At 40.0% G+C, this 22,800-nt stretch overlaps 1 protein-coding gene across 1 annotated transcript; it reads left to right on the forward strand.

Annotated features, from left to right (window-relative positions):
* Positions 1-21,519: 21,519 nt before the first annotated feature.
* LOC114397138 lies at positions 21,520-22,230 on the forward strand. The gene has a single exon (XM_028359252.1). It carries the CDS (start codon positions 21,520-21,522, stop codon positions 22,228-22,230), a length of 711 nt encoding a protein of 236 aa, XP_028215053.1.
* Positions 22,231-22,800: the final 570 nt, after the last annotated feature.

Below are 22,800 nucleotides of genomic sequence, written 5' to 3' on the forward strand. Positions count from 1 at the left end.
TGGTGATCCCTAGGTTCTTGACCTTGACTGGATAGAACCTCTTTTTAAGTGAAGGCTTTTGACTTGATCCCATGTTTTACCAAAGTGAAACAAAACCCAGTGCAAATTAAAACTCCGACATCTATTATGGGTGGAATGGATGAATGCATGAAGAAATGCATATGATACAGATGTAATTTATGAATACGGGGGCCCGGGAAATTGTTTCCTTCTTAGATACAACGTCTTGGGGTCGCAAAATGCCCAACGTATGTATTTAAGAAGGTGACAGGGACCCTTCGTTGGTTTGTTAAAAAGAGGGGATCAAGACAGAACCCGTGCATGATGCATATGCGAAAGGCGCAACACAGGAATGTACATAGTATGACAATATTCACAAAATATAAGCAAAAGGGTACATGACACTTATGCATGGCAGTGTGAAAAAATGGCACGCAGCGTGCCCGCTTCGTGCTCCTATTCAAGGGACCTATATGGGAGGGAGCTAACTAGGCTTTTAGTGATAATTCCGAAGGTGGTCATATCTCTCTTGATGGTCTCTAGAGATATCATCCCCCTCGAAGAACATATTGCAGCAGTAGGGACTACTAGCAACAATATGTTATCAAAGAGAAAAACTCTAGATGAGGGTTCACTGTAATCAAGCAAGTCGGAGACCTAGCATGATCACAGATTCACCTCCACTCCTTATGTTCCCATGAACCCGGGTATAGGGCCCTTTTTCAACTCACAGTGTGTGCAAATAGTGTTGGTGTTTGTGTGCATCAAATGAATAAATATTCACCTCATGCATACATTTTGAAACACACTAAAAGCATCAAAGAGTTATATACAAAGAACGTAAGAAAAATAAGGGGAAACCAATAAAGGAGAAAGTCATGATGAAACATTTGCACAAGATTAAATGGCCTAACTCTCAAAAAATAGTCCCCAGTGGAGTAGCCAACTGTCGCAACCTACCCTTCGGCGGGAGGGCGACGCGTGACTCGCGGGATGCGTGTTCCACGAAAGGAATACGCGCGGAGTCGCCACCAACGTTTATTTGAGGAAAACGTCGGAAAAACCAGAAAAGACGCGATCTATGAACTTTTAAGTGAAAGGCTCGGGAGTTGGATTTACGCACAGGGAAGGTATTAGCACCCCACACGTCTGTCACAAGGGACGACAGCCTTTAATCGAATGTGCAAACATGACTTTGATTTTTACGTTCCCTTTTATGTCCTTATATTCTTTATACCCTTTTTATATTTTTTTCTATTTTTGTGGTCGACAAGGGTGTTTCCCTTTGCTCCTACGTATTCCTCAATTGTGATGAGGAAATCAGACCTACGTAGTTCTTTCGGCACAAAGTGTTTGGTTAAGTTGTTTTTTATCTTTTTGCAAGATATATTTTGATTGAACAAAAAGGTCATTTAAGGTGTTGGACCATTAAACGATCTTTTGATTTTGAAAGGAGAGAAACGTTAAGGCGTTGGACCACTAACGATCTCTTGTTTTTGAAAGGAGAGAAACATTAAGGCGTTGGACCACTAACGATCTCTTGTTTTTGAAAGGAGAGAAACGTTAAGGCACTTGGACCATTAACGATCTCTCGGGGTGGTCGACAAAAGCGGGGCTTTTGCTCCTACGTATCCTCAATTGCGCTGAGGAAATCAGACCTGCGTAGTTCTTGCAAAAGCGGTAAAGTTACATGTTGATTTTATGCTTTTGAACGGTCCATGTTAACAGATAAAAGCAAAGAGGACCGTTTAAGGCGTTGGACCTTAAAACGGTTTTTAGTGATTTTTCGGACAAAACTTGATTTGTGAGTCTATTTTAGTCTTAGTTTCACTTTGGTTATTAATCAATTCATTCAAGGAAACTTCCAAAGAAAAACGTCCGATTGATTTTTTTGGTTATTTTATTCAAAGATATTTTGATTATTTTATTATTATTTTTCAAGATATTTTGATTATTTTACTTTTTTTGGTTTAACCGAGGTTATAGCGTGAACGATCGGTTAGATTTCGTTTTAAAAGTGATTAAATGAGATTACAACACAAATGATCGGTTGAAATTCATTTTATCATTTATTAGGTGAGAAAACGGCTTAAATAAACGGTAAAAGCGCGTTAAAGACAGAAGAAAAGAAATCGGAAATAAACGAAATAAAGATGAAAGCTTAAAAAAACAAGAAATGAATTGAAAGTCTCGGATTCGAAAACTTACCCGTTGAAGAACGAAGAACGGTGAAGAACGGACGAAAACCTTCACGGATTTGCTTACGGAAACATCTCGGAAGCGTTACAGAAGCACCTCGGCTTGGATTTTCTTCACGGAAACAATTTTTTTCACCCAAAACAGTTGAAATACATAGCCAGGGGGCTGAGGGATCCTTAGAGCAGCCCCCTTCAGCCTATTTATAGGAAAAAGGGGGAGGAGGTTGCCGCCCAGCTCGCCCAGGCGAGCTGAGTTGCTTCTTCCAGAAGCAGCCCAGCTTCAAAAAACATTCTGGAAGGCCCAATTCAAAATTTCGAAATTGTTATTTGCACCCTCCCCAATTTTGATAAGTTCACCCCCCTTCTTTCGTAATTTACGGAAAAGTTACGGAAGCCTTACGGAAGCATATAGGACTTGATTTTCTTCTTTTTTTCTCTTCCGTCTCACCCGTATTAAGTTAATTATGCTTATTTAGAGTTATGGGAATTTTACGGAAGCATTACGGGTGTCACGGAAGCCCCGGAATCCCATTTTTCAACAAAACGGGGGGTGTGGTGGCAACCTAGCTCGCCCAGGCGAGCTAGGTTGCTTCAACCTTAAGCAAGAAATTGCCCAGAAACCTCTAGAAGGGCCCAGATTCGAAAATTACTATTTGCACCCCCCATTTTACTAAATACACCCCCTTTACCCATTTTTTGGTAATTCTTTTTTTTAAAGTTACGGAAACTTACGAATTTCGTAACTATACTTGTTTTCTTTCCGTAATGTTACGGAACCTTGTGGATTACATAATCATCCCTTTTTTGACTTACGGAATGTTACGGAACCTCACTAATTGTGCAACGATGCTTCCTTTTGATTTCCGGTGTGTCACGGAACCTTACGGATTGTGCATCAATATTTTCTTTTGATTTCCGGCACGTCACGGAATTTCACAAATTGCCTAATGATGGGTGCCAAGCACCTTAAAATGACCAAACACAAATTGCATGCCACCAAGCACAGGTCCCCGGACGAAATTAGGGTATAACACTTATCTTGATTGAGTCTTCTCTTGATTCTTGAATCTTGATCTTGATTATTCTTGAATCTTGATTCTTGAAACTTGATTCTTGAATCTTGAATTATGAATCTTGATTCTTGAATCTTTGGAATTTGCTTAACTCTTGATTCTTTGGCATCATCAAAATAACCTTGGAAGGCATTGCTTCAACATCAGATAGTGGATTACCATTAATGAATGCCAGAGGAAACCTCTAAGCATCTACAAGGGTTCCTTTTGTTGAGCTGCTCTTTTGAACTTCTTGAGATTGATGAGGGATGGAGGTGGATGTGGTTGAGTTGAAGGAACTTGACGCTTGTGAATAGGAGAGATTAAGGGTGTTCAAAAAAACTGGTTCGGATTGCACCAGATTGTAACCGAACCTAAACCGAATTGATTTTTTCCCGCACTAGTTAAAAAAAAAGGAGTGCATTATTTTATAAAACCAATTCGATTAACCGAATTGTTTCTACAAAATGGTTCGGTTAACTGAATTGGTTTTGACTTAAATATATTTTTTTATATTTGAAAAAAATAGTTTGAAAACCAGTTTGAAACTAGTCTTGTTCTTAGAACTAGATCAAAATTGGTTAAAAACAAGTTCAGTTCAAAACCAATATTTTAAAACTAGTTTGGTTCTAAACAGGTTTCTAAACCAAATTGACTATTTGGATATAAAATTGAACTGATTAAAATAGTTTGAAACCAGTGTGGTTTAGTTTTTTATTGAACTACTTTTTGCACACCCCTAGGAGAGATAGGAGTGTCGTCAGTAGACTCACTATCTGATAAGGATGAGGTTGGAAACTCCTTCTTCCCAGTGAAGGAGACTGCCCATTCCTTCTCTCCAATCTTGGGATTGGCTTTAGTAGCCCTTGTCTTGGTGCTTCTAGGTATGGTAGAAGGAATGATAGGTTCTTTGAGTTCCAAAGGTAGTTGGATGGTCTTGACTCATTTTGGGGTAAGGGCAACCAGGGCTGCAACCTTTCACGTTCGGAGAACTACTTGTACAAATCCCTCGTCCTCTTCATCAATCTCACTCAGGTCCTTTAGTCTTTGTGGTATTGATGTTCCAGTTGCTAGACACACAGGTTTGGATGCATTGGACTATTCATGTCTTTTCTTCCTCTTGTGCTCCCTTGCAAGTAGCTCCTCCTCTTCTTCCTCCTTTTGTGATTGCTTCCTTGTCTTATTTTTCTTCTGTTGCTCAGCCATACTCTTTTGTATCTTTTTAGTAACCCTAAAGTTGTTCAAACCTTAATCTTCATTAATAATAGCTTCGGCAAGCCTCTTTTGCTTCCTTTTATTTATGGCGTCTAGGTCAACCTTATGAGCCTCCTTTAGACTTTGTTCTAGAGTGTCATATCCTAATTTCATCCGAGGACTATTTTTCGTTGATCTTTTGATCCTTGCTAGTCGACTTACGGTGTTGAACATCGTTACAATACAAAGCAAGGAACCATTCGATGTTTCAATCAGGAATGCAAAAAATACCAAAAAGGAGGGGCAAAAGGGTGTTTTTACTAAGTTTTCTAGACCTTGGCTCGCCTGGGCCCTCAAAAGACTTCAGGCTGAAGAAACCAGCTCGCATTGGTGAGCCAGTTACTTCAAGAGTAAGTCTCAGCTCGCCTTGGCGAGCTGCCACGGTCCCAAATGCCTTGTTTTCTATAAATAGGCGTGAAGGGGAGCTGAGGAAAAAAAGGTTCAATACTTGAGGGAATTGAGAGAATTAAGAAAGAAGAAGAAGAAAGAGGAGGAAATGAAGCCGATGCGCTGTCGAATCGCGACTGTGATCAATCTCTACATCGTTCCTTGTTCGGTGTTCTTCATGCGACTGTGATCTATGTACCCTTAGGGGTCCCCCTTGTTGCTTTGTGCACATTCATTTTCTCCATCTATCATCATCAATCTCTTTTTCTTTGTAAAGTTCAATCTTAACCGTCTAAGTGTTTAAAGTTGTCTTTAAAAAGATTGAAAGTTAATAAACAAAACTAAGATAAAACCAACTCATAACTAATTTCTTTTTATCAAATATCACTTGAGATCGTTTCAAGGTCCAACGCCTTAACGATTCTCTCCACTTTTCAAATTTAAAAGATTGTTTCAAGGTCCAACGCCTTAACGATTCTCTTCGCTTTTCAAAATTTAAAACATCGTTTCAAGGTCCAATGCCTTAAATGACTTTTTGTTCGCAATTAAAATGAATCTTTCAAAAGCATAAAAACAATTTGACACACAAACTTTCTCACTTTAAAGAACTACGTAGGTCTGAGTTCCTCATCGCACTTGAGGATACGTAGGAGCAAGGGCCCTTGTCGACCCCAAAAAAATAAAGATATAAAAAGGGAAAATAAAAAATATTGAAGTCACATTTTTGCACACTCGATTAATGTTTGTCGTCCCTTGTGACGGGCGTGTGGGGTGCTAATACCTTCCCTATGCGTAAATAACTCCGAAACCCTTCTTTTCAAAATTCGCAGACCTCTTTTTGGTTTTTATAACATTTTCCTCGAATAAACTTGGTGGCGAATCCACGTGTTTTTTTCATGAGAAGACGCCTTTTTCTTTTCCCACGCGTTTTCCTTTTTGGAAGACGCTCCTTTGGCTTTTCGCCCGCACTCCTGTCGAAGGGTAGGTTGCGACATAGAGCAACCTTCATAGCTTTTAGGTTAGTTTTTCTAAATTTTTGTTGTTTAGCAACAAATGAACCCTTGGCTACTAGGGTGTGCTTAGAATCATCATCCATTTTATTGAAGACATGATGCATGCCTTGATCTCGAAGTATCTTGCTGATGAGAGCAGAATAATAGATGTCGTCCAAACCACCTAAGCCCTTCAAGTTCCTCAGAATGGCGATGTAGATGGTATACCGAAAATCAATGGGAAGATTCTTTATTAAGTGAAAGAGAACAAACTTGTGCAAATCTAATAAAGTTGTTTTTTTGTTAAGAATGTTGGCCCAAATCTTGGCCTTCACACACATGAGATTGTACATAATAGTCTTCTGGTCTCCTAATACAAAACATACATCCATCACAATGAAATCATCAACATCAACATCATCTCAACTCAATGTCATCATTCAACATCAACATCATCTCATCCCAATGTCATCATCAACATCATCACATCTCAATATTATGATCAACATCAACGTCATCTCATATCAATATTATCATCAACATCAACATCAACTCATATCAATATTATCATCAACATCACGAGCAATCACATTCCATATATATACATATAACACAATCCTTAGATTCACATTCCCCAGATCTTTAGATAACATTCATCACATATCATAATAAATTGTAATACCATGGGACTAATATTTTAGGGAAAAATCTAAATTAAGAGGAGAACTACGGTATACAAAACAAACTCTTATGCCTATTTAAAATTTAATAAAGTAAATGGAAAAAACATATATAAATTTTTGGGTAGAGTCTCCTTCGTAATTAAGATTTTTCCCAAAAACTTCAATCATAACAACTACAACATCATTCACAATTTTCATTCATCAATAGCACATATATCACATCCCATTAGTTTAAAACACAGTTTTTCCTAAAAATAAACACGCAACAGGGACAAACATACATCCCCATAATTGGGTTCCCTGACTCCAACTATGGTATCAAAAGTTGAAAAGAAACAATAAACTCCCCTCACCTTAGCTACTCGCGACATTGTTTTGAGATGTCATAGGTTCACCTCCATTAGTTCGAATGTAGAACTCTATATACCAAATCAAACAAAATTTAGTATTGATTTCAAAGACAAGGTTAACATTAACATTCAAGGTCAAATATCCACTCAAATTTAAAGGGTTTTTTTTAGTCCACATCAGAAAGAAGTCATTTTGAAATTTTGATCACGCCAATGTGATCAAGGTTCAGCAAGGGTCACAAAAATGAAATCTATTGTATAAAAAGTAAACTTTTATGTCTCATTTTCAAGGGTTTTTCAAAGGAAGTGTAAAAAATCCAACAACGGTACCCAAATCACGAAAGATACTAAGAGAAGATCAAACTAACTAAGAGAAGGCATAGAAAAATCTGTTATCTCGAGATACCATGAACGAAGGGTCAAAGGCTTCATTCTCTACCAAATCCTCAAGTTGAGTTTTGGTTAGAAAAATCCAACAACGGTACTCAAGTCGAGATACCACGAACGAAGGGTCAAAGGCAAGGGACGACCACTCGTGGCAGTCATCGGTGGTCATGGGTGGTGGAAGAGGAGGTTATAGGGTTTTGGTTTAGAGAGAGAGAGTGTGTGTGTGTGTGTGTGTGTGAAAAATGTGTTCTTTCTCGTTGCTAGTTGTATTTGTAACTTGCAAGGCTCGCCCAAGGGAAATGTTGCTCGCCTGGGCGAGCTGGACCATCTCATATCACTTCTTTTGTGAAAAGGTCATATATCACACTCTAGATGTTATTTTCGAAGTCCCAACGGTCAATACATGAGCACATGGGTTGCGAGCCTACAGTCTGAATATGAAGGTGATCCAACGGTTAAAGAGTATGAGATCATTGTTTTACCAAAATAGGTTTTGGGTCAAACTTGAAGTCACACATTTCCAACGCTGATTAAGCAAACTCCACATAACCTAACATCCATACTAAGCAGCTGCACAAGGTTAATTCACACAACACTTCAACTAATGCAAATTAATCAAGTAATTAAATAATACAAGAAATACATCAAACATCTATTTTCAGTTATTGAAATTTTAGGGCATTACAATCGTTGCGTAGATTGGATCGTTGTTTCTTGAATTAAGCGGATACTTCATGAAGCAATCCAACCCCCCAAGGGCATTGGATAGAAGACTCCAAGAAGAATGGACCAGAGATGCAAGAGAAGGCCCTAGGATTCTCATGAGCCTTAGGATGGATTTCAGGTCCATGGGCTAAGTATGAGCCCACTAATCTTTGTAAATATTAGACTCAGGTTTCATTATTTTTGGGCCTTGTATTTAGGGCTCCATAATGTAGGTAGGGTGGTACACTAGAAATGTAAGATTTTTTAGCCCTTGTATTTTAGGGCACCTAGACTAGTTTTTGTATTAGCGGTAGTTTTGTAATTTCACATCGCATTAAGTGAATATTTGATGTGTGTGTTGGGAAATAAATTTAATTGAATTGGGAGAAGCCCAATCCAATTAAATTTTAGAGAGGGAGGTGAGCATTTGCTTGCTACACCCCATTGCCACATCATATAGTCACACTTTGTGCATGTCCTTCATGTTTTACATGCCTCATGACACCTAAGCACACTTAGTGAAGAATCTTGGACTTGATCTTGGATTAGTGGGCTGAACCATAGCTAAAATTCACAAATCATAATTAGTGAAATTTTGGCTCAAAAATTTGGCTCCACAAATTCAATTTCAAATTCAAGTGAAATTTGGATAGAAATTCAAATTTTCCTCCAATTTTGTGTGACACTTAGGCTATAAATAGAAGACATGTGTGTGTATTTTTTCAACTTTGATCATTTTGAAGATTCTCCACTAAGTGTGCTTAGGTGTTATGAGGTATGTAACACATGAAGGACACGCACAAAGTGTGACTATATGATGTGGCAATGAGGTGTAGCAAGCAAATGCTCACCTTCCCCTCTAAAATTTAATTGGATTGGGCGTCTCCCAATTCAATTAAATTTATTTCCCAACACACACATCAAATATTCACTTAATACATGTGAAACTACAAAACTACCCCTAATACAAAAACTAATCTAGGTGCCTTAAAATACAGGGACTGGAAAAGCCTACATTTCTAGAGTACCCTACCTACATTATGGATCCCTAAATACAGGGCCCAAAAATAATGAAATTCTAATCTAATATGTGCAAAGATAAGTGGGCTCATACTTAGCCAATGGGCCTAAAATCTACCCTAAGGCTTATGAGAACCCTAGGGCCTTCTCTTGGCTCTCTGGCCCAATTTTCTCTGAGTCTTCTATCCAATGCCCTTGGGGGGTAGGATTCCATCATTCCCTCCCCCCTTGAAAAGGATTTGACCTCAAATCCAGAGGTTCTTGAAACTCAGGGATTCTTTCCTCAACACATGTAAAAAGAAATAGAACATATGTATTGGTCGTGTTGGGTATGTTAGAGTAGGGTAAGGACTGGAAACCTCTTTTCTGGCCATCTTCCCATGAGAGAACATGGTTTCTCACCAACTCAATGAGTGGTGCTACAAGTATAGAAAAATATGGGACAAACCTTTTGTAAAAGTTTGTTAAGTCATTGAAGCCCCAAATTTCCCTTATAGTTGGTGGAATGGGCCACTTAGAAATAACCTTTATTCTCTTAGGGTCCGTGGGAACCCCTTGATCACTATTTAAAAAGTTAAGGAAATTAATGGAATACAACATACCCTTTTATTTATTTTCATGTTGATTATTCCTACAAAATTACGACAAACCTAAGGTGATGCAATCCTACCCCCCAAGGGTATTGGATAGAAGACTCCAAGAAGATTGGGCCAGAGATGCAAGAGAAGGCCCTAAGGTTCTCATGAGCCTTAAGGTAGATTTTGGGCCCATGGGCTAAGTATGAGCCCACTTATCTTTGTACATATTAGATTAGGATTTCATTATTTTTGGGCCTTGTATTTAGGGCTCTATAATGTAGGTAGGGTACCCTAGAAATGTAGGATTTTTCAGCCCTTGTATTTTAGGGCACCTAGAGTAGTTTTTGTATTAGGGGTAGTTTTGTGATTTCATATGCATTAAGTGAATATTTGATGTGTGTGTTGAGAAATAAATTTAATTGAATTGGGAGAAGTCCAATCCAATTAAATTTTAGAGGGGGGGGGGGTGAGCATTTTCTTGCCGAGTAGAAAAACTAAAAAAAAAGACTCAAGAAACCTCTAGTTTTGGCACTTGTTTTCACACTAATTTTCAATTGAAATTTCATAACTAAAAAAAAAAAGACTCAAGAAACCAATTATAGAACAAATTTTGAGCCAAAACAACAAGCACACTTCCCTTTCACTAATTTTTTTTTTGGGACACTGATTTTCCTGCCAAATTTTGTGTTTTTTAGTTATTTTTTCATTTATCCAAATCACTTGTTTTATTTTTCCTAATTTTGGTCCAGATTTCTAGAAAATTTAGTAAAAATTTTAGCTCAAAATTCGTAGTGACCAATTACTAGTAATTTTTACAAGTTTGTATATTCAAGCTGCCAACACCAGCGGTTTCAACCTAGAAATCAAGAGTAGTGTTTATGTTGCTTAAGGCTTGGATAATTACAATTTGTGTTTTCTTATGCTCAAATGTCTTGAATAACACAATTCAAGAGAGATTAAGACTTATTTTGATTCACAAATCCAGCTACAACTCAGCACCACAACTCAATTTCTTCATTGGCATCATATAGGAAACTTAGAAAACAAAACAAAGTTCAACAACAAGACTACTTCTAGGAATTGATTTAGGACATGTTATGAACTAAATAACATGCATGAATTAGACTCAAAATTCAAAAGATAGGCTAAGAATGACAAGAATACATGAACAAATGTATCTAGAATTTAATCAACAAAATCAAAATTCAACAAAAACTTAGAACATAATGTGACAATTATTATGACTAAACATGACTCTAAGACAACATGGATTAAGTGATTTACACTTAGATTTTTGTGTTTTTTTTTCTAATCAACATTTTGGAAGAAAATTTAGATCTAGAGGTTCAGCACAAGAATATTATGACTGAAAAATGATAGAACCTAAAATCAACACAAAAACATAATTCAATAGTAGATCTATAAAATTTGAACCATAGAAATTCAAGAACAAGTGTAGATCTAAGATTTAATCGGTTAATTTTTTTGAATCTACTCTAAACAGCACCAAACCACAAGACAATGGAGGATATACATGAAGAATAAGATGAAGAACAAGGAATTAAAGTGAATTGATTTGACAAAAAGATAGAGGAAGCAAAAGAACATCACCTAGATGAAGCAAAAGAACATCACCTAGATGAAGATGCTTTGATACCACATGATGTAGCTCCATGCAGAGCTTGTAGGCCTTGGATCTTCTTCATCAATGGAGTCCTTTGCTTCTTGAAGATTAATGGCAGTGGAATGGAGAAGGAATAAAGATGATTGGAGATGCCACTTTAAGGAGAGATGAGTCAAGAACAAGCTCACCACCATAGGACGCCATGGATAAGAGCTTGAAGGTAGAAGAAGATGAGTGGAGGGAGAAGGAGAAAAGGAGCACGAAATTTTGTGCCTCAAATGAGGTCTGAACTTTGAAGTGTAATTATCAAATGATCAAAGTTGAAAAAATGCACACACATGGCCTCTATTTATAGCCTAAGTGTCACACAAAATTATAGGCAAATTTGAATTTCTATTCAAATTTCACTTGAATTTGAAATTGAATTTGTGGAGCCAAAATTTCACTAATTATGATTAGTGAATTTTAGCTATGGTTCAGCCCACTAATCCAAGATCAAGTCCAAGATTCTACACTAAGTGTGCTTAGGTGTCATGAGACATGTAACGCATGAAGGACATGCACAAAGTGTGACTATATGATGTGACAATGGGGTGTAACAAGCAAATGCTCACCTCCCCCTCTAAAATTTAATTGGATTGGACTTCTTCCAGTTCAATTAAATTTATTTCCTAACACACACACATCAAATATTCAGTTAATGCATGAGAAATTATAAAACTACCCATAATAGAAAAACTAGTCTAGGTGCCCTAACATACAAGGACTGAAAAATCCTACATTTCTAGAGTACCTTACTTACATTATGGAGTCCTAAATACAGGGCCCAAAATTAATGAAATCCTAATCTAATATGTACAAAGATAAGTGAGCTCATACTTAGTGCATGGACCCGAAATCTACCCTAAGGCTCATGAGAACCCTAGGGCCTTCTCTTGCCTCTTTGGCCCAATCTTCTTGGAGTCTTCTATCCAATGTCCTTGGGGTGTAGGATTGCATCAGTAGTCATGAATCTTGTGAGAGTTTAAGTGAAGATCTTAGCGACTATTATAGAGGGTGGCATAGGTCACATACTAAACATCACTCCCAAAGAAGTGAAAAGGATAGAAGGCCTCAAGAGGTTAACATTAGCCTCCCATATTTCCAAGGAAAAGATAATGTTGAGGCCTACCTAGATTGGGAAATAAAGGTTGAACAATTCTTTGCTTGACATCATATTAGTGAAGAGAGAAAAGTTCCATTGGCTACCCTTAGCTTCCAAGGGTATGCCCTCTATTGGTGGACTTCCCTTGTTAGGGAAATAAGGATTCATGGGGATCCTCCAGTAAAGTATTGGAATGATCTTAAGAGTGCCCTTAGGAAAAGGCACATTCCCTCTAACAATGACAGGGAGCTTATGGACAAGCTCCAAAGGCTTAGACAAGGGAGTATGAGTGTTGAAGAATATAGGCAACAAATAGAACTACTCCTTTTGAGAGCTGGACTTAGGGAGGAGGAAAGAACAAGCATTGCTAGGTTCCTAAGTAGTTTAAATATAGAAGTAAGAGACAAGATTGAACTCCTTTCATATAGGGACCTAGATGAGCTAGTTCAACTTTGTATAAGGGTAGAGCAACAATTAAAGAGAAAGCCATCTTCTAAAAACTCTACCTCTTACTTTTATACAAAGATGGACCTAGCTCCAAGTGTGTTAGGTGTACCACCTTCTAAGCCAAAGGATGATAAGGGTAAAAACATAGAGGAAATCAATCCAAAGGCTAGTTCACAAGATAGAACTAGTAACATCGAGTGCTTCAAATGTATTGGGAAAGGCCACATTGTTTCTCAATGCCCCACAAAGAAAACCATGATCATGAGGGGTCAAGACAACTATAGTAGCCAAGAGGAGGCTACTTCTTCTCCTTCGTCAAGTGGAAGTGAGGGTGAAGCCAAGGGTGATGAGCATATTGAAGAGGCTTACCCCTATGAAGATGGTGATCTTCTAATGGTGAGAAGGATCCTTGGGAGTCAATCTTGTGCCCTAACCCAAACCCAAAGAGAGAACATCTTTCATACAAGATGCAAGGTTTTAAACAAAAATTGTTTTCTCATTATGGATAGAGGGTCTTGCTGCAATTGTTGTAGCACAAGGTTGGTATCCAAGTTGAGTCTCACTCTTATTTCCCACCCAAAGCCTTACAAGCTTCAATGGCTCAATGAGAAAGGGGAAATAATAGTCAATCAACAAGTAAAGATACCCTTTTCTATATGAGACTACTGTTGTGAAGTTTTATGTGATATAATGTCAATGGAAGCATGGCACATTTTGTTGGGTAGACCATGGCAATCTGACAAGAAAGCAATTCATAATGGTCTCACCAATGAAATAACCCTCACCCATGGAAGCAAAAAGTTCAAACTTGTTCCCTTGACACCTTCACAAGTGGCTGGGGATCAGGTACAAATAAAACTCAAATGGGATGAGGAAAAGAATAGAAAAAGAAAAGAAGAACAACTTTTAATGGTTAAGGAAGAGTGAAAGGAGGTAAGTGTCTCTTCCAAGAGGTTGGCTAAGAAGGAAAGTCATTTTGCAATAAAGACAAACATTAAAGAAACTTCTTTTCTTAGACAACCTCCACATCTTCTCCTTTGTAAAAGAAAATTTGTTAGCACTGCCACACCTCTTGGACTTGAGGTTATTCCTCAAGTAAAGGAGTTGTTGGATGAGGGTTTGGTTTGTAAGAGCTTAAATCCTTGTGCTTTGTTGGTGCCCAAAATAGGTATTATGAGGCACCAAATCCCTAAGATAGGGGTACGATGAGTGTGTTGAATGGTGCAACCCTCTTTTGTAAAATCACCAATGCACCTAACATCTTCATGATTCACATACATAGGGACTCTTTAGGTAGGTTTGTTCTTATTTTTGGTTTCAATACAAACCTAGGTGCTGATATGGGACACCTTAGGTTTTTCATACTTTTTGGTAGGAGTAATCGACATGAAAATACAGAAAAAGGTATGTTTTATTGTATTACTTTCCTTAATTTTTCAAATAGTGGTGAAGGGGTTCCCACAGACCCTAAAAGATAAAGGGTATTCCTGAGTGGCCCAATCCACCAAGTATAAGGGAAATTTGGGGCTTCTATGACTTAACAAACTTTTACAAAAGGTTTATCCCATATTTTTCTATACTTGTAGCACCACTCATTGAGTAGGTGAGGAACCATGTTCCCTCATGGGAAGATGCCCAACTCTAACATGCCCAACACCACTTATATATATATATATATATATATATATATATATATATATATATATATATATATATATATATATATATATATTCTTTTTACAGGTGTTGAGGGAAGAGGCCTAGAGTTTCAAGAACCTCTGGATTTGAGGTCAAATCCTCTTCAAGGGGGAGGGGATGATGCAATCCTACCCCATGGGAATTGGATAGAAGACTCCAAGAAGATTGGGCCCATGGGCTAAGTATGAGCCCACTTATCTTTGTACATATTAGATCAGGGTTTCATTATTTTTGGGCTTGTACTTAGGGATCCATAGTGTTGGGAGGGTACCTTAGTAATGTAGGATTTTTCAACCGTTGTATTTTAGGGCACCTAGACTAGTTTTTGTATTAGGGGTAGTTTTCAACCGTTGTATTTGTGTTGGTAGAGGAATTTAATTGAATTGGGAGAAGCTCAATCCAATTAAATTTCGAACCAACCTAAAGGGGAGGTGAGCATTCGCTTGCTACACCCCATTGCCACATCATATAGTCACACTTTGTGCATGTCCTTCATGCTTAACATGCCTCACGACACCTAAGCACAGTTAGTGGAGAATCTTGGACTTGATCTTAGATTAGTGGGCTGAACCATAGCTAAAATTCTCTAATCATAATTAGTGAAATTTTGGCTCCAAATTTGGCTCCACCAATTCAAATTCAAATTCAAGTGAAATTTAAATAGAAATTCAAATTTCCCTTCAATTTTGTGTTACACTTAAGCTATAAATAGAGACCTTGTGTGTGCATTACATAATGGATGGTAAGAAGAGATGGTCTTCCAGGCTCAAGTGTCTGTAAATAAAATGCATGTTTGTCATGCATAGCATAAACATTCCCTCATGCATTCATCATATTTCCTCCATGATAGGGTGTCAAAGTATTGATCAGCAGAGTTTTTCATTCTAGCAAACATGGGATTGAACCAAGCACCCTCTTTTAATAAAAGGTTTTATCATGTCAAAATCAAAAGCCTAGAGGTAGCTAGTTTACAAGAGCTAGGGCAGCGGATGGAGCAACTCCAACGTCAAGCCTTCCTCAAGACATATGGAAAAATTTGGGATTTGGCTGTGATAGAAGTGTCTGTTGAAGCCATTGCATCCCTCGCTCAATATTACGACTAGCCGCTAAGGTGCTTCACGTTTGGGGACTTTCAGTTAGTACCAACTGTAGAAGAGTTTGAAAGGATCTTGGGATGCCCACTAGGAGGAAGGAAGTCGTATTTGTTTTCTGGGTTATACCCCTTCATGGCAAGAGTAGCGAAGGTGGTCAAGATCTCGATGCAAGAATTGGACCGAGTGAAACAAAATAGAAATAGGGTGGTCGGAATACCAAAGAAACACTTGGAAGAGAAAGCGAAGGCTTTGGTGGATCAAGGGGAGTGGACTTCATTCATTGATGTTTTAGCACTTTCGGTGTTCGGGGTCGTCCTCTTTCCAGATATGGATGCGCTAGTGGATCTAGCGGCGATCGATGCTTTTCTTGCTTATCACCACATCAAGGAAAGTCCAGTCGTTTCTGTTTTTGGCCAATGCCTATGACACGTTCAACCGGAGATGCGAGAAGAGTAGCGCGAGAATAGTCTATTGTACACCCGCTCTCTATGTATGGCTAGTCTCTAACATTTTTCTTCATGAAAGTAGACCCGTCTGTCCCCTACAAGGTCACCGCATGTGCACCGGGAAAGGGAAAGCAAATTAGGAGCAGCTCTTGGCTGGTGTGGTAGAGGCGTCCGTTAATTGGTTCCCCCGATGGAAGGAAGAAGGGGTTGGAGTTTTGTCTTCATGTGATGGATTCCCAAATGTCCCCTTGATGGAAACGAGGGGTTGTATTAATTATAATCCCGTACTTGCCATAAGACAACTAGGCTATCCTATGAGAGGGGCGCCATAGGAAGAGAGCATCATGCCTTTCATTGCACAAGGTTTCAGTGATCCCAATGCAAGAATGCTTCAAAGAGTCTGAAAAGAATGGAATGCAGTGCAAAGAAAGGATAAGGAGCTTAGAGGAACAAACAATGGTGTTATTGGCGGATATCATCAATGGTTGAAGGCTTGAACGCAAGTGATAACTTGGCTCCTAAAGCTAAAGAGTTCAAGTGGGGAAGAGGCTGAAGTCCCTGAGGAGAGCGAAGAAGTGCAAGCCTTGAAAGAACGCGAGTAGTCAAGGAAAAGTTCAAGGCGATAGCTGTTAGGGTCAAGAAAGAGTGTGACAAGCTGAGGGACGTCAATGTGGCCATGATCAAAGCATTAGAACGAGAAACAAAAAGGGCTCAAAAAGAAGAATGGGGCCGAAACAAGTTCCGAGGGGCTTTATGGGGTAGCAACAGTGAACTCAAGCTTCGGAGGGCCGAAAGGGACGAGCCGAGGGTGGAAAGTATGATATTAGAGGGCAAGTTGAAGGCTTGTCAAAGGTCGAAGAGGAGCTTGACCGAACAATTGAGTAGGACGGAAGAGAACATGTGGGCAATCAATTGCCAGTATAAAGAGAAGCTAAATCTACCTGCTAGCCATGAGCAAAGAATAGAGGGCGAGCATGCAAAAGTATCAGCTCTACAAGCAGAAAAGGAAGCAAGAGAGAGAGTGATAGACTCATTACACGGAGAAGCTATGATGTGGATGGATAGGTTTGCTTTCACTTTGAATGGAAGTCAAGAGCTTCCAAGACTGTTAGCCAAAGCCAAGGCGATGGAGGATATGTACTCAGCTACCGAGGAAGTTCATGGGCTTTTCGATTATTGTCAGCATATGATCGAGTTGATGTCTCACATAATTAGGAACCACTGAGGCATTTGTATTTATGCTTTGACATTGACAAGATGGACATTTTTTTTGTCCCTTAATGAAAATGAGATTTGATTCGACCCTATGTCTCTGCTAATATTTCTGCGTGGGTCCAATACTTCAAAAACTTATCATTGTCATGCATCATGTTTAGTTCATTATCACATTACTCATTGCATTTTGTTCTTTTAGCAGTTATATCATTGTCACTTTTAGCAGTTACTCAAAGTACACATCATAACCATAAAAGACAAACACGTTTTACGACACCCCTATCAAACCCGTTCCAAAACTAAAATCATGAGTGAGATAGAAGAAGTGCAAGAGCAAATGAAGGCCGATATGGAGGCCATGAAGGATCAAATGACCTCCATGATGGAGGCCATGTTAAGTATGAAACGGATGATGGAGAACAATGCAGCTGCAGTTGCTGCCACCAGCGCCACTGCTGAGGCGGATCCAACCCACCCATCTGCCCTAAACCAAGCAAACCAACCAATCCCGAACATGGTAGGTCAGGGAGGAGAGGTGTTAGGCAGCATGGGCGGTCCCCACATGGGGCAAAATAGGAATTCTTTCCCATATGGCTTACCCCCCAACTATACACCGCCCAACGCAGTGCACATGCCCATCGAGAACGCTAACCACGCTGTTCCCGTTCCCTTTGAAGGCCAGCAACCCCAATTGGGACATACACCTTGCGCTCAGCCTGTTGGGGAAGCCCGTGAAGAGCCTCGGGATCATGCTCTGGGTGACTTTGAACCATACCCTACGTTCGCTGCTGAGGGACCGATGTGTAGTGGTATGCCTCAGCCCAATGCCGCTGGGGCTCCTCAACGCCGCCCGTTACAACCTCTGCACTTCTCAGTAGGGAGATTGCCTTCGATGGTGGAAGGAAAGGAGAAGTTGGATCTCATCGAGGAAAGGCTAAGGGTCATCAAAGGGATTGGTGATTACCCGTTCTCCAACATGGCGGAGTTGTGTCTAGTGCCTGACGTCGTCATCCCCCTGAAGTTCAAGGTGCCAGATTTCGATAAGTACAAGGGGACTACTTGCCCCAAGAACCACCTAAAAATGTACTGTCGGAAATGTGGGCATACTCCAAAGACGAGAAGCTCTTAATGCATCTTTTCTAAAAGAGTTTGGCCGGGGCGGCAGTCACCTGGTATACTAACTTGGAAGCTTCTTGGATCAGCTCTTGGAAGAATTTGATGGCTGCCTTCATTAGGCAGTATCAATACAACACCGACATGGCTCCTAACAAAACCCAATTGCAAAATATGAGCAAGATGGAGCATGAGTCCTTTAAGGAGTATGACTAGAAGTGGAGGGACCTGGCAGCACAAGTGGCACCCCCTATGATGGAAAGAGAAATGATAACCATGATAGTGAACACACTACTAGTGTTCTCCTATGAGAAGATGGTGGGTTACATGCCCTCTAGTTTTGCAGATTTGGCATTTGCGGGCGAGAAGATTGAGGTAGGCTTAAGAAGGGGGAAGTTCGATTATGCCGCTCCTGCTAGCACAAGCAATAGGAGATTCAGAGCGAGTGGGGCCAAGAAGAAGGAAGGAGACACCCATGCTGTAACTTTAGCTCTTACATGGCCTAAACCCCAGCAAACCCCTCATAACCCCACTTACCAATATTCCCCACACCAACCAAGCTTCTCGGCCAATGTTGGAAACCCTCCCAATCCAGCGCCTGTCCAACAAAGGTTGCCCACTCAGCCACAAAAGCTTCCTCCATAAAACTCATTTCTCGCACAATCTCATCCCGTCGTCAACTCCAATCCCAACATAACGCCAGTTCGGGAAGGAATTTTCCAGTAAAGAAGCTCGTGGAATTCACCCCGATCCCGATGCCATATGCTGACTTGCTACTATCCTTGATCACCAACCAGATTGTGGTGGTGAACCCTGGGAAGATCTACCAATCTCCTTTCCCTCGATGGTACAACCCAAATGCAACCTGTGCCTATCATGGGGGTGTCCCGAGGCATTCAATAGAGCAATGCACGCCGACGCGAGGAGGATTGCCCTAGAAAGGAGGGGAAGAAGCATGGGCCAGTCACAAGGGCTACAAGTGAAAGGGGTTCCCTTGTGTCACAAGGGCTGCAAGTGAAAGGGGTTCCCTTGTGTTACCAAGATATGCCCGGCTTGAGTCCCGACATCGTGCAACATAGATTACCTCTGAATCCCAAGTGTTCCTCGATAAAGCAAAAGCTGCAGAGGATGAAGCCCGAGATGTCACTTAAGATAAAAGAAGAGGTGAAAAAGCAATTTGACACTGGCTTCTTGGTTGTGGCTCAATACCCGGAATGGGTTGCCAACAATGTGCCAGTCCTTAAGAACGATGGAAAGGTGCGAATGTGCGAGGACTATCGGGATCTAAACCAAGCCAGTCCAAAGGATAACTTTCCTCTACTGCACATTGATATCCTCATAGATAACACGACCAATTTTGCCTTGTTTTCTTTCTTGGATGGGTTCTTGGGCTATAACTAAATAAAGATAGCACCAGAGGTGATGCAATCCTACCCCCCATGGGCATTGGATAGAAGGCCCTAGGGTTCTCATGAGCCTTAGGGTAGATTTCGGGCCCATGGGCTAAGTATGAGCCCACTTATCTTTGTACATATTATATTAAGGTTTCATTAACTTTGGGTCTTGTATTTAGGGCTCCATAATGTAGATAGGATACCCTAGAAATATAGGATTTTTCAGCCCTTGTATTTTAGGGCACCTAGACTAGTTTTTGTATTAGGGGTAATTTTGTAATTTCACATGCACTAAGTGAATATTTGGTGTGTGTGGTTGGAAATAAATTTAATTGAATTGGTAGAAGCCCAATCCAATTAAATTTTAGAGGGGGAGGTGAGCATTTGCTTACTACACCCCATTGCCACATCATATAGTCACACTTTGTGCATGTCCTTCATGCTTTACATGCCTCATGACACCTAAGCACACTTAGTGGAGAATCTTGGAATTAATCTTGGATTAGTGGGCTGAACCATAACTAAAATTCACTAATCATAATTAGTGAAATTTTGGCTCCAAAGTTTGGCTCCACAAATTCAATTTCAAATTCAAGTGAAATTGGAATTGAAATTCAAATTTTCCTCCAATTTTGTGTGACACTTAGGCTATTAATAAAGGTCATGGGTGTGCATTTTTTTGAACTTTGATGATTTGAAAATTAAACTTCAAATTTCAAAGCTCTTTTAGAGCACAAAATTTCGTGCTCCTCTCTCCCTCTCCCTTCATTCATCTCCTTCTTCCTCCAAGCTCTTATCCATGGCCTTCTATGGTGGTGAGCTTCTTCTAGACTCATCTTCTCCTTGAAGTGGCGTCTCCTCTCTCTCTTCCTTCTCCATTTCGCTGCCATTCATCTTCCAAGAAGCAAAGGAATCCATTGATGAAGAAGATCCTAGGCCTACAAGCTCCAATGGAGCTTACATCATGTGAAATTTATTTCCAACCACACACATCAAATATTCACTTAGTGCATGTGAAATTACAAAACTACCCCTAATACAAAAACTACTCTAGGTGCCCTATAATACAAGGGCTGAAAAATCCTATATTTCTAGGGTACCCTACCTACATTATGGAGCCCTAAATACAAGACCCAAAATTAATGAAACCTTAATATAATATGTACAAAGATAAGTGGGCTCATACTTAGCCTATGGGCCCGAAATCTACCCTAAGGCTCATGAGAACCCTAGGGCCTTCTCTTACATCTTTGGCCCAATGTTCTTGGAGTCTTCTATCCAATGTCATTGGGGGGTAGGATTGCATCAGGAGGACATGGAGAAGATGACTTTCGTCACCCTGTGGGGAACTTTTTGCTACAACGTGATGTCCTTTGGGCTTAAGAACGCTGGGGCAACTTACCAGCGGGCTACGGTAGCATTATTCTAGTGGCAGGTTCTGCTGTCAAAATTCAACATTGTTTATGTCACTCAAAAGGTGATAAAGGGGAGTGCCTTGGCAGATTACCTGGCTCAACAACCCATCAACGAATACCAGCCTATGCATCTAGAATTTTTGGATGAGGACATCATGACCTTTTTTAAGGAGGAAGTAGAGGATGAAGATAGGGACAAATGGATTGTGTGGTTTGACGACGTGTCTAACGCACTAGGCCATGGAGTTGGGGCAGTTTAAGTTACCCCCGACGATCAATGTATGCCCTTCACAGCTAGATTGGGTTTTGACTGCACGAACAACATGGCTGAGTATGAGGCATGCACGCTTGGGATCCAAGCGGAAATTGACTTCAAGGTCAAGTTGCTCAAGGTATATGGAGACTCAGCCTTAGTAATCCACCAGTTGAGAGGAGAATGGGAGACCAGGGATCATAAGTTGATACCCTACCAAGCCTACATAAGGAAATTGATAGAGTACTTCGATGACATATCCTTTCACCACATTCCTAGAGAGGAGAATCAGATGGCTGATGCCCTTGCCACTCTGGCGTCCATGTTCCAACTAACCCCGCATGGGGATTTGCCGTACATCGAATTTAGATGTCTTGGAAAGCCTGCACATTGCTGCTTGACAGAAGAGGAGCAAGATGGTAAACCTTGGTACTTTGATATCAAGCGATACATCGAAGACAAGGAATACCCATGGAAGGCCTCTGACAACGACAAGAGAACGTTGCGAAGGTTGGCAACTGGCTTTTTCCTAAGTGGAAATATCATGTACAAGAGTGATGTGGACATCAAAGCCCAAGCCCATGACAACCACCAGATCCAAGCCCATGACCCTATACAAGACATAGGAGGACCCATGACAAGAGCAAAAGCTAAAAAGGCCCAAGAAGTTGTGGAACATATGGTGACTATTCTGAGGGCAATTCAAATGCAGGGAGAGGCCCAACACTTGGAGGGCCATAAGAGAGAGTTGCTAGTCCTATGTGTTGAATGCTTGGAATGAAAGCCCAATTTAAGACTTTGGGATTCTACATTTCTCTTATTTTACATTTCCCTTATTTTGTTGAGAACAAATTTGTATAAAAGATTTTGGAATTGAATGAAGAGGGCCAATTGTTGTTTTGGCAAAAGTGTGAGCTTAGTCTCTGCTAGGGTTCTCCCTTGAACCAACTGATCTTATCAAGAATTTACCCAATTCTTGTGGTGATCCTCTAGGCTTATCAAACTTCGTTGTTTGTGGCGCCTCTTTGATTTTCTATCTTCCACGTTTCTGTCAGTGTTTGCACTTTTGATGTTCTTCAGAATTGTTCCTTCTGCTTGAATTTTCTCAGGTTCGTTCTATTTTTAGTGTTTCTTGACCCTAAATTGCAGTTTAGAGCATCATCTTTCTTCTCATTTTGGAATCACTCAAATCCGAGTTCTGTAGATCGAGATTCGAATGAAATTAAAAACTTTTTCTGGGTTGTTGCTCCTGGTGCACAAATTCCATCCTAGAAGATCCAACTTGAACCAAGCACTTGGTTTTCCCATCATAGAGGAACCATGATATGGTTTTGCTTCGATGTGTGGATGC

This window comes from Glycine soja, chromosome 18 (genome assembly GCF_004193775.1).
Source record: "Glycine soja cultivar W05 chromosome 18, ASM419377v2, whole genome shotgun sequence".
Classification (NCBI taxonomy): domain Eukaryota; kingdom Viridiplantae; phylum Streptophyta; class Magnoliopsida; order Fabales; family Fabaceae; genus Glycine; species Glycine soja.

Excerpts from the sequence above, each read along its gene's own strand:
- LOC114397138 (XM_028359252.1), top strand. The coding sequence starts at position 21,520 with ATGGCTGAGTATGAGGCATGCACGCTTGGGATCCAAGCGGAAATTGAC.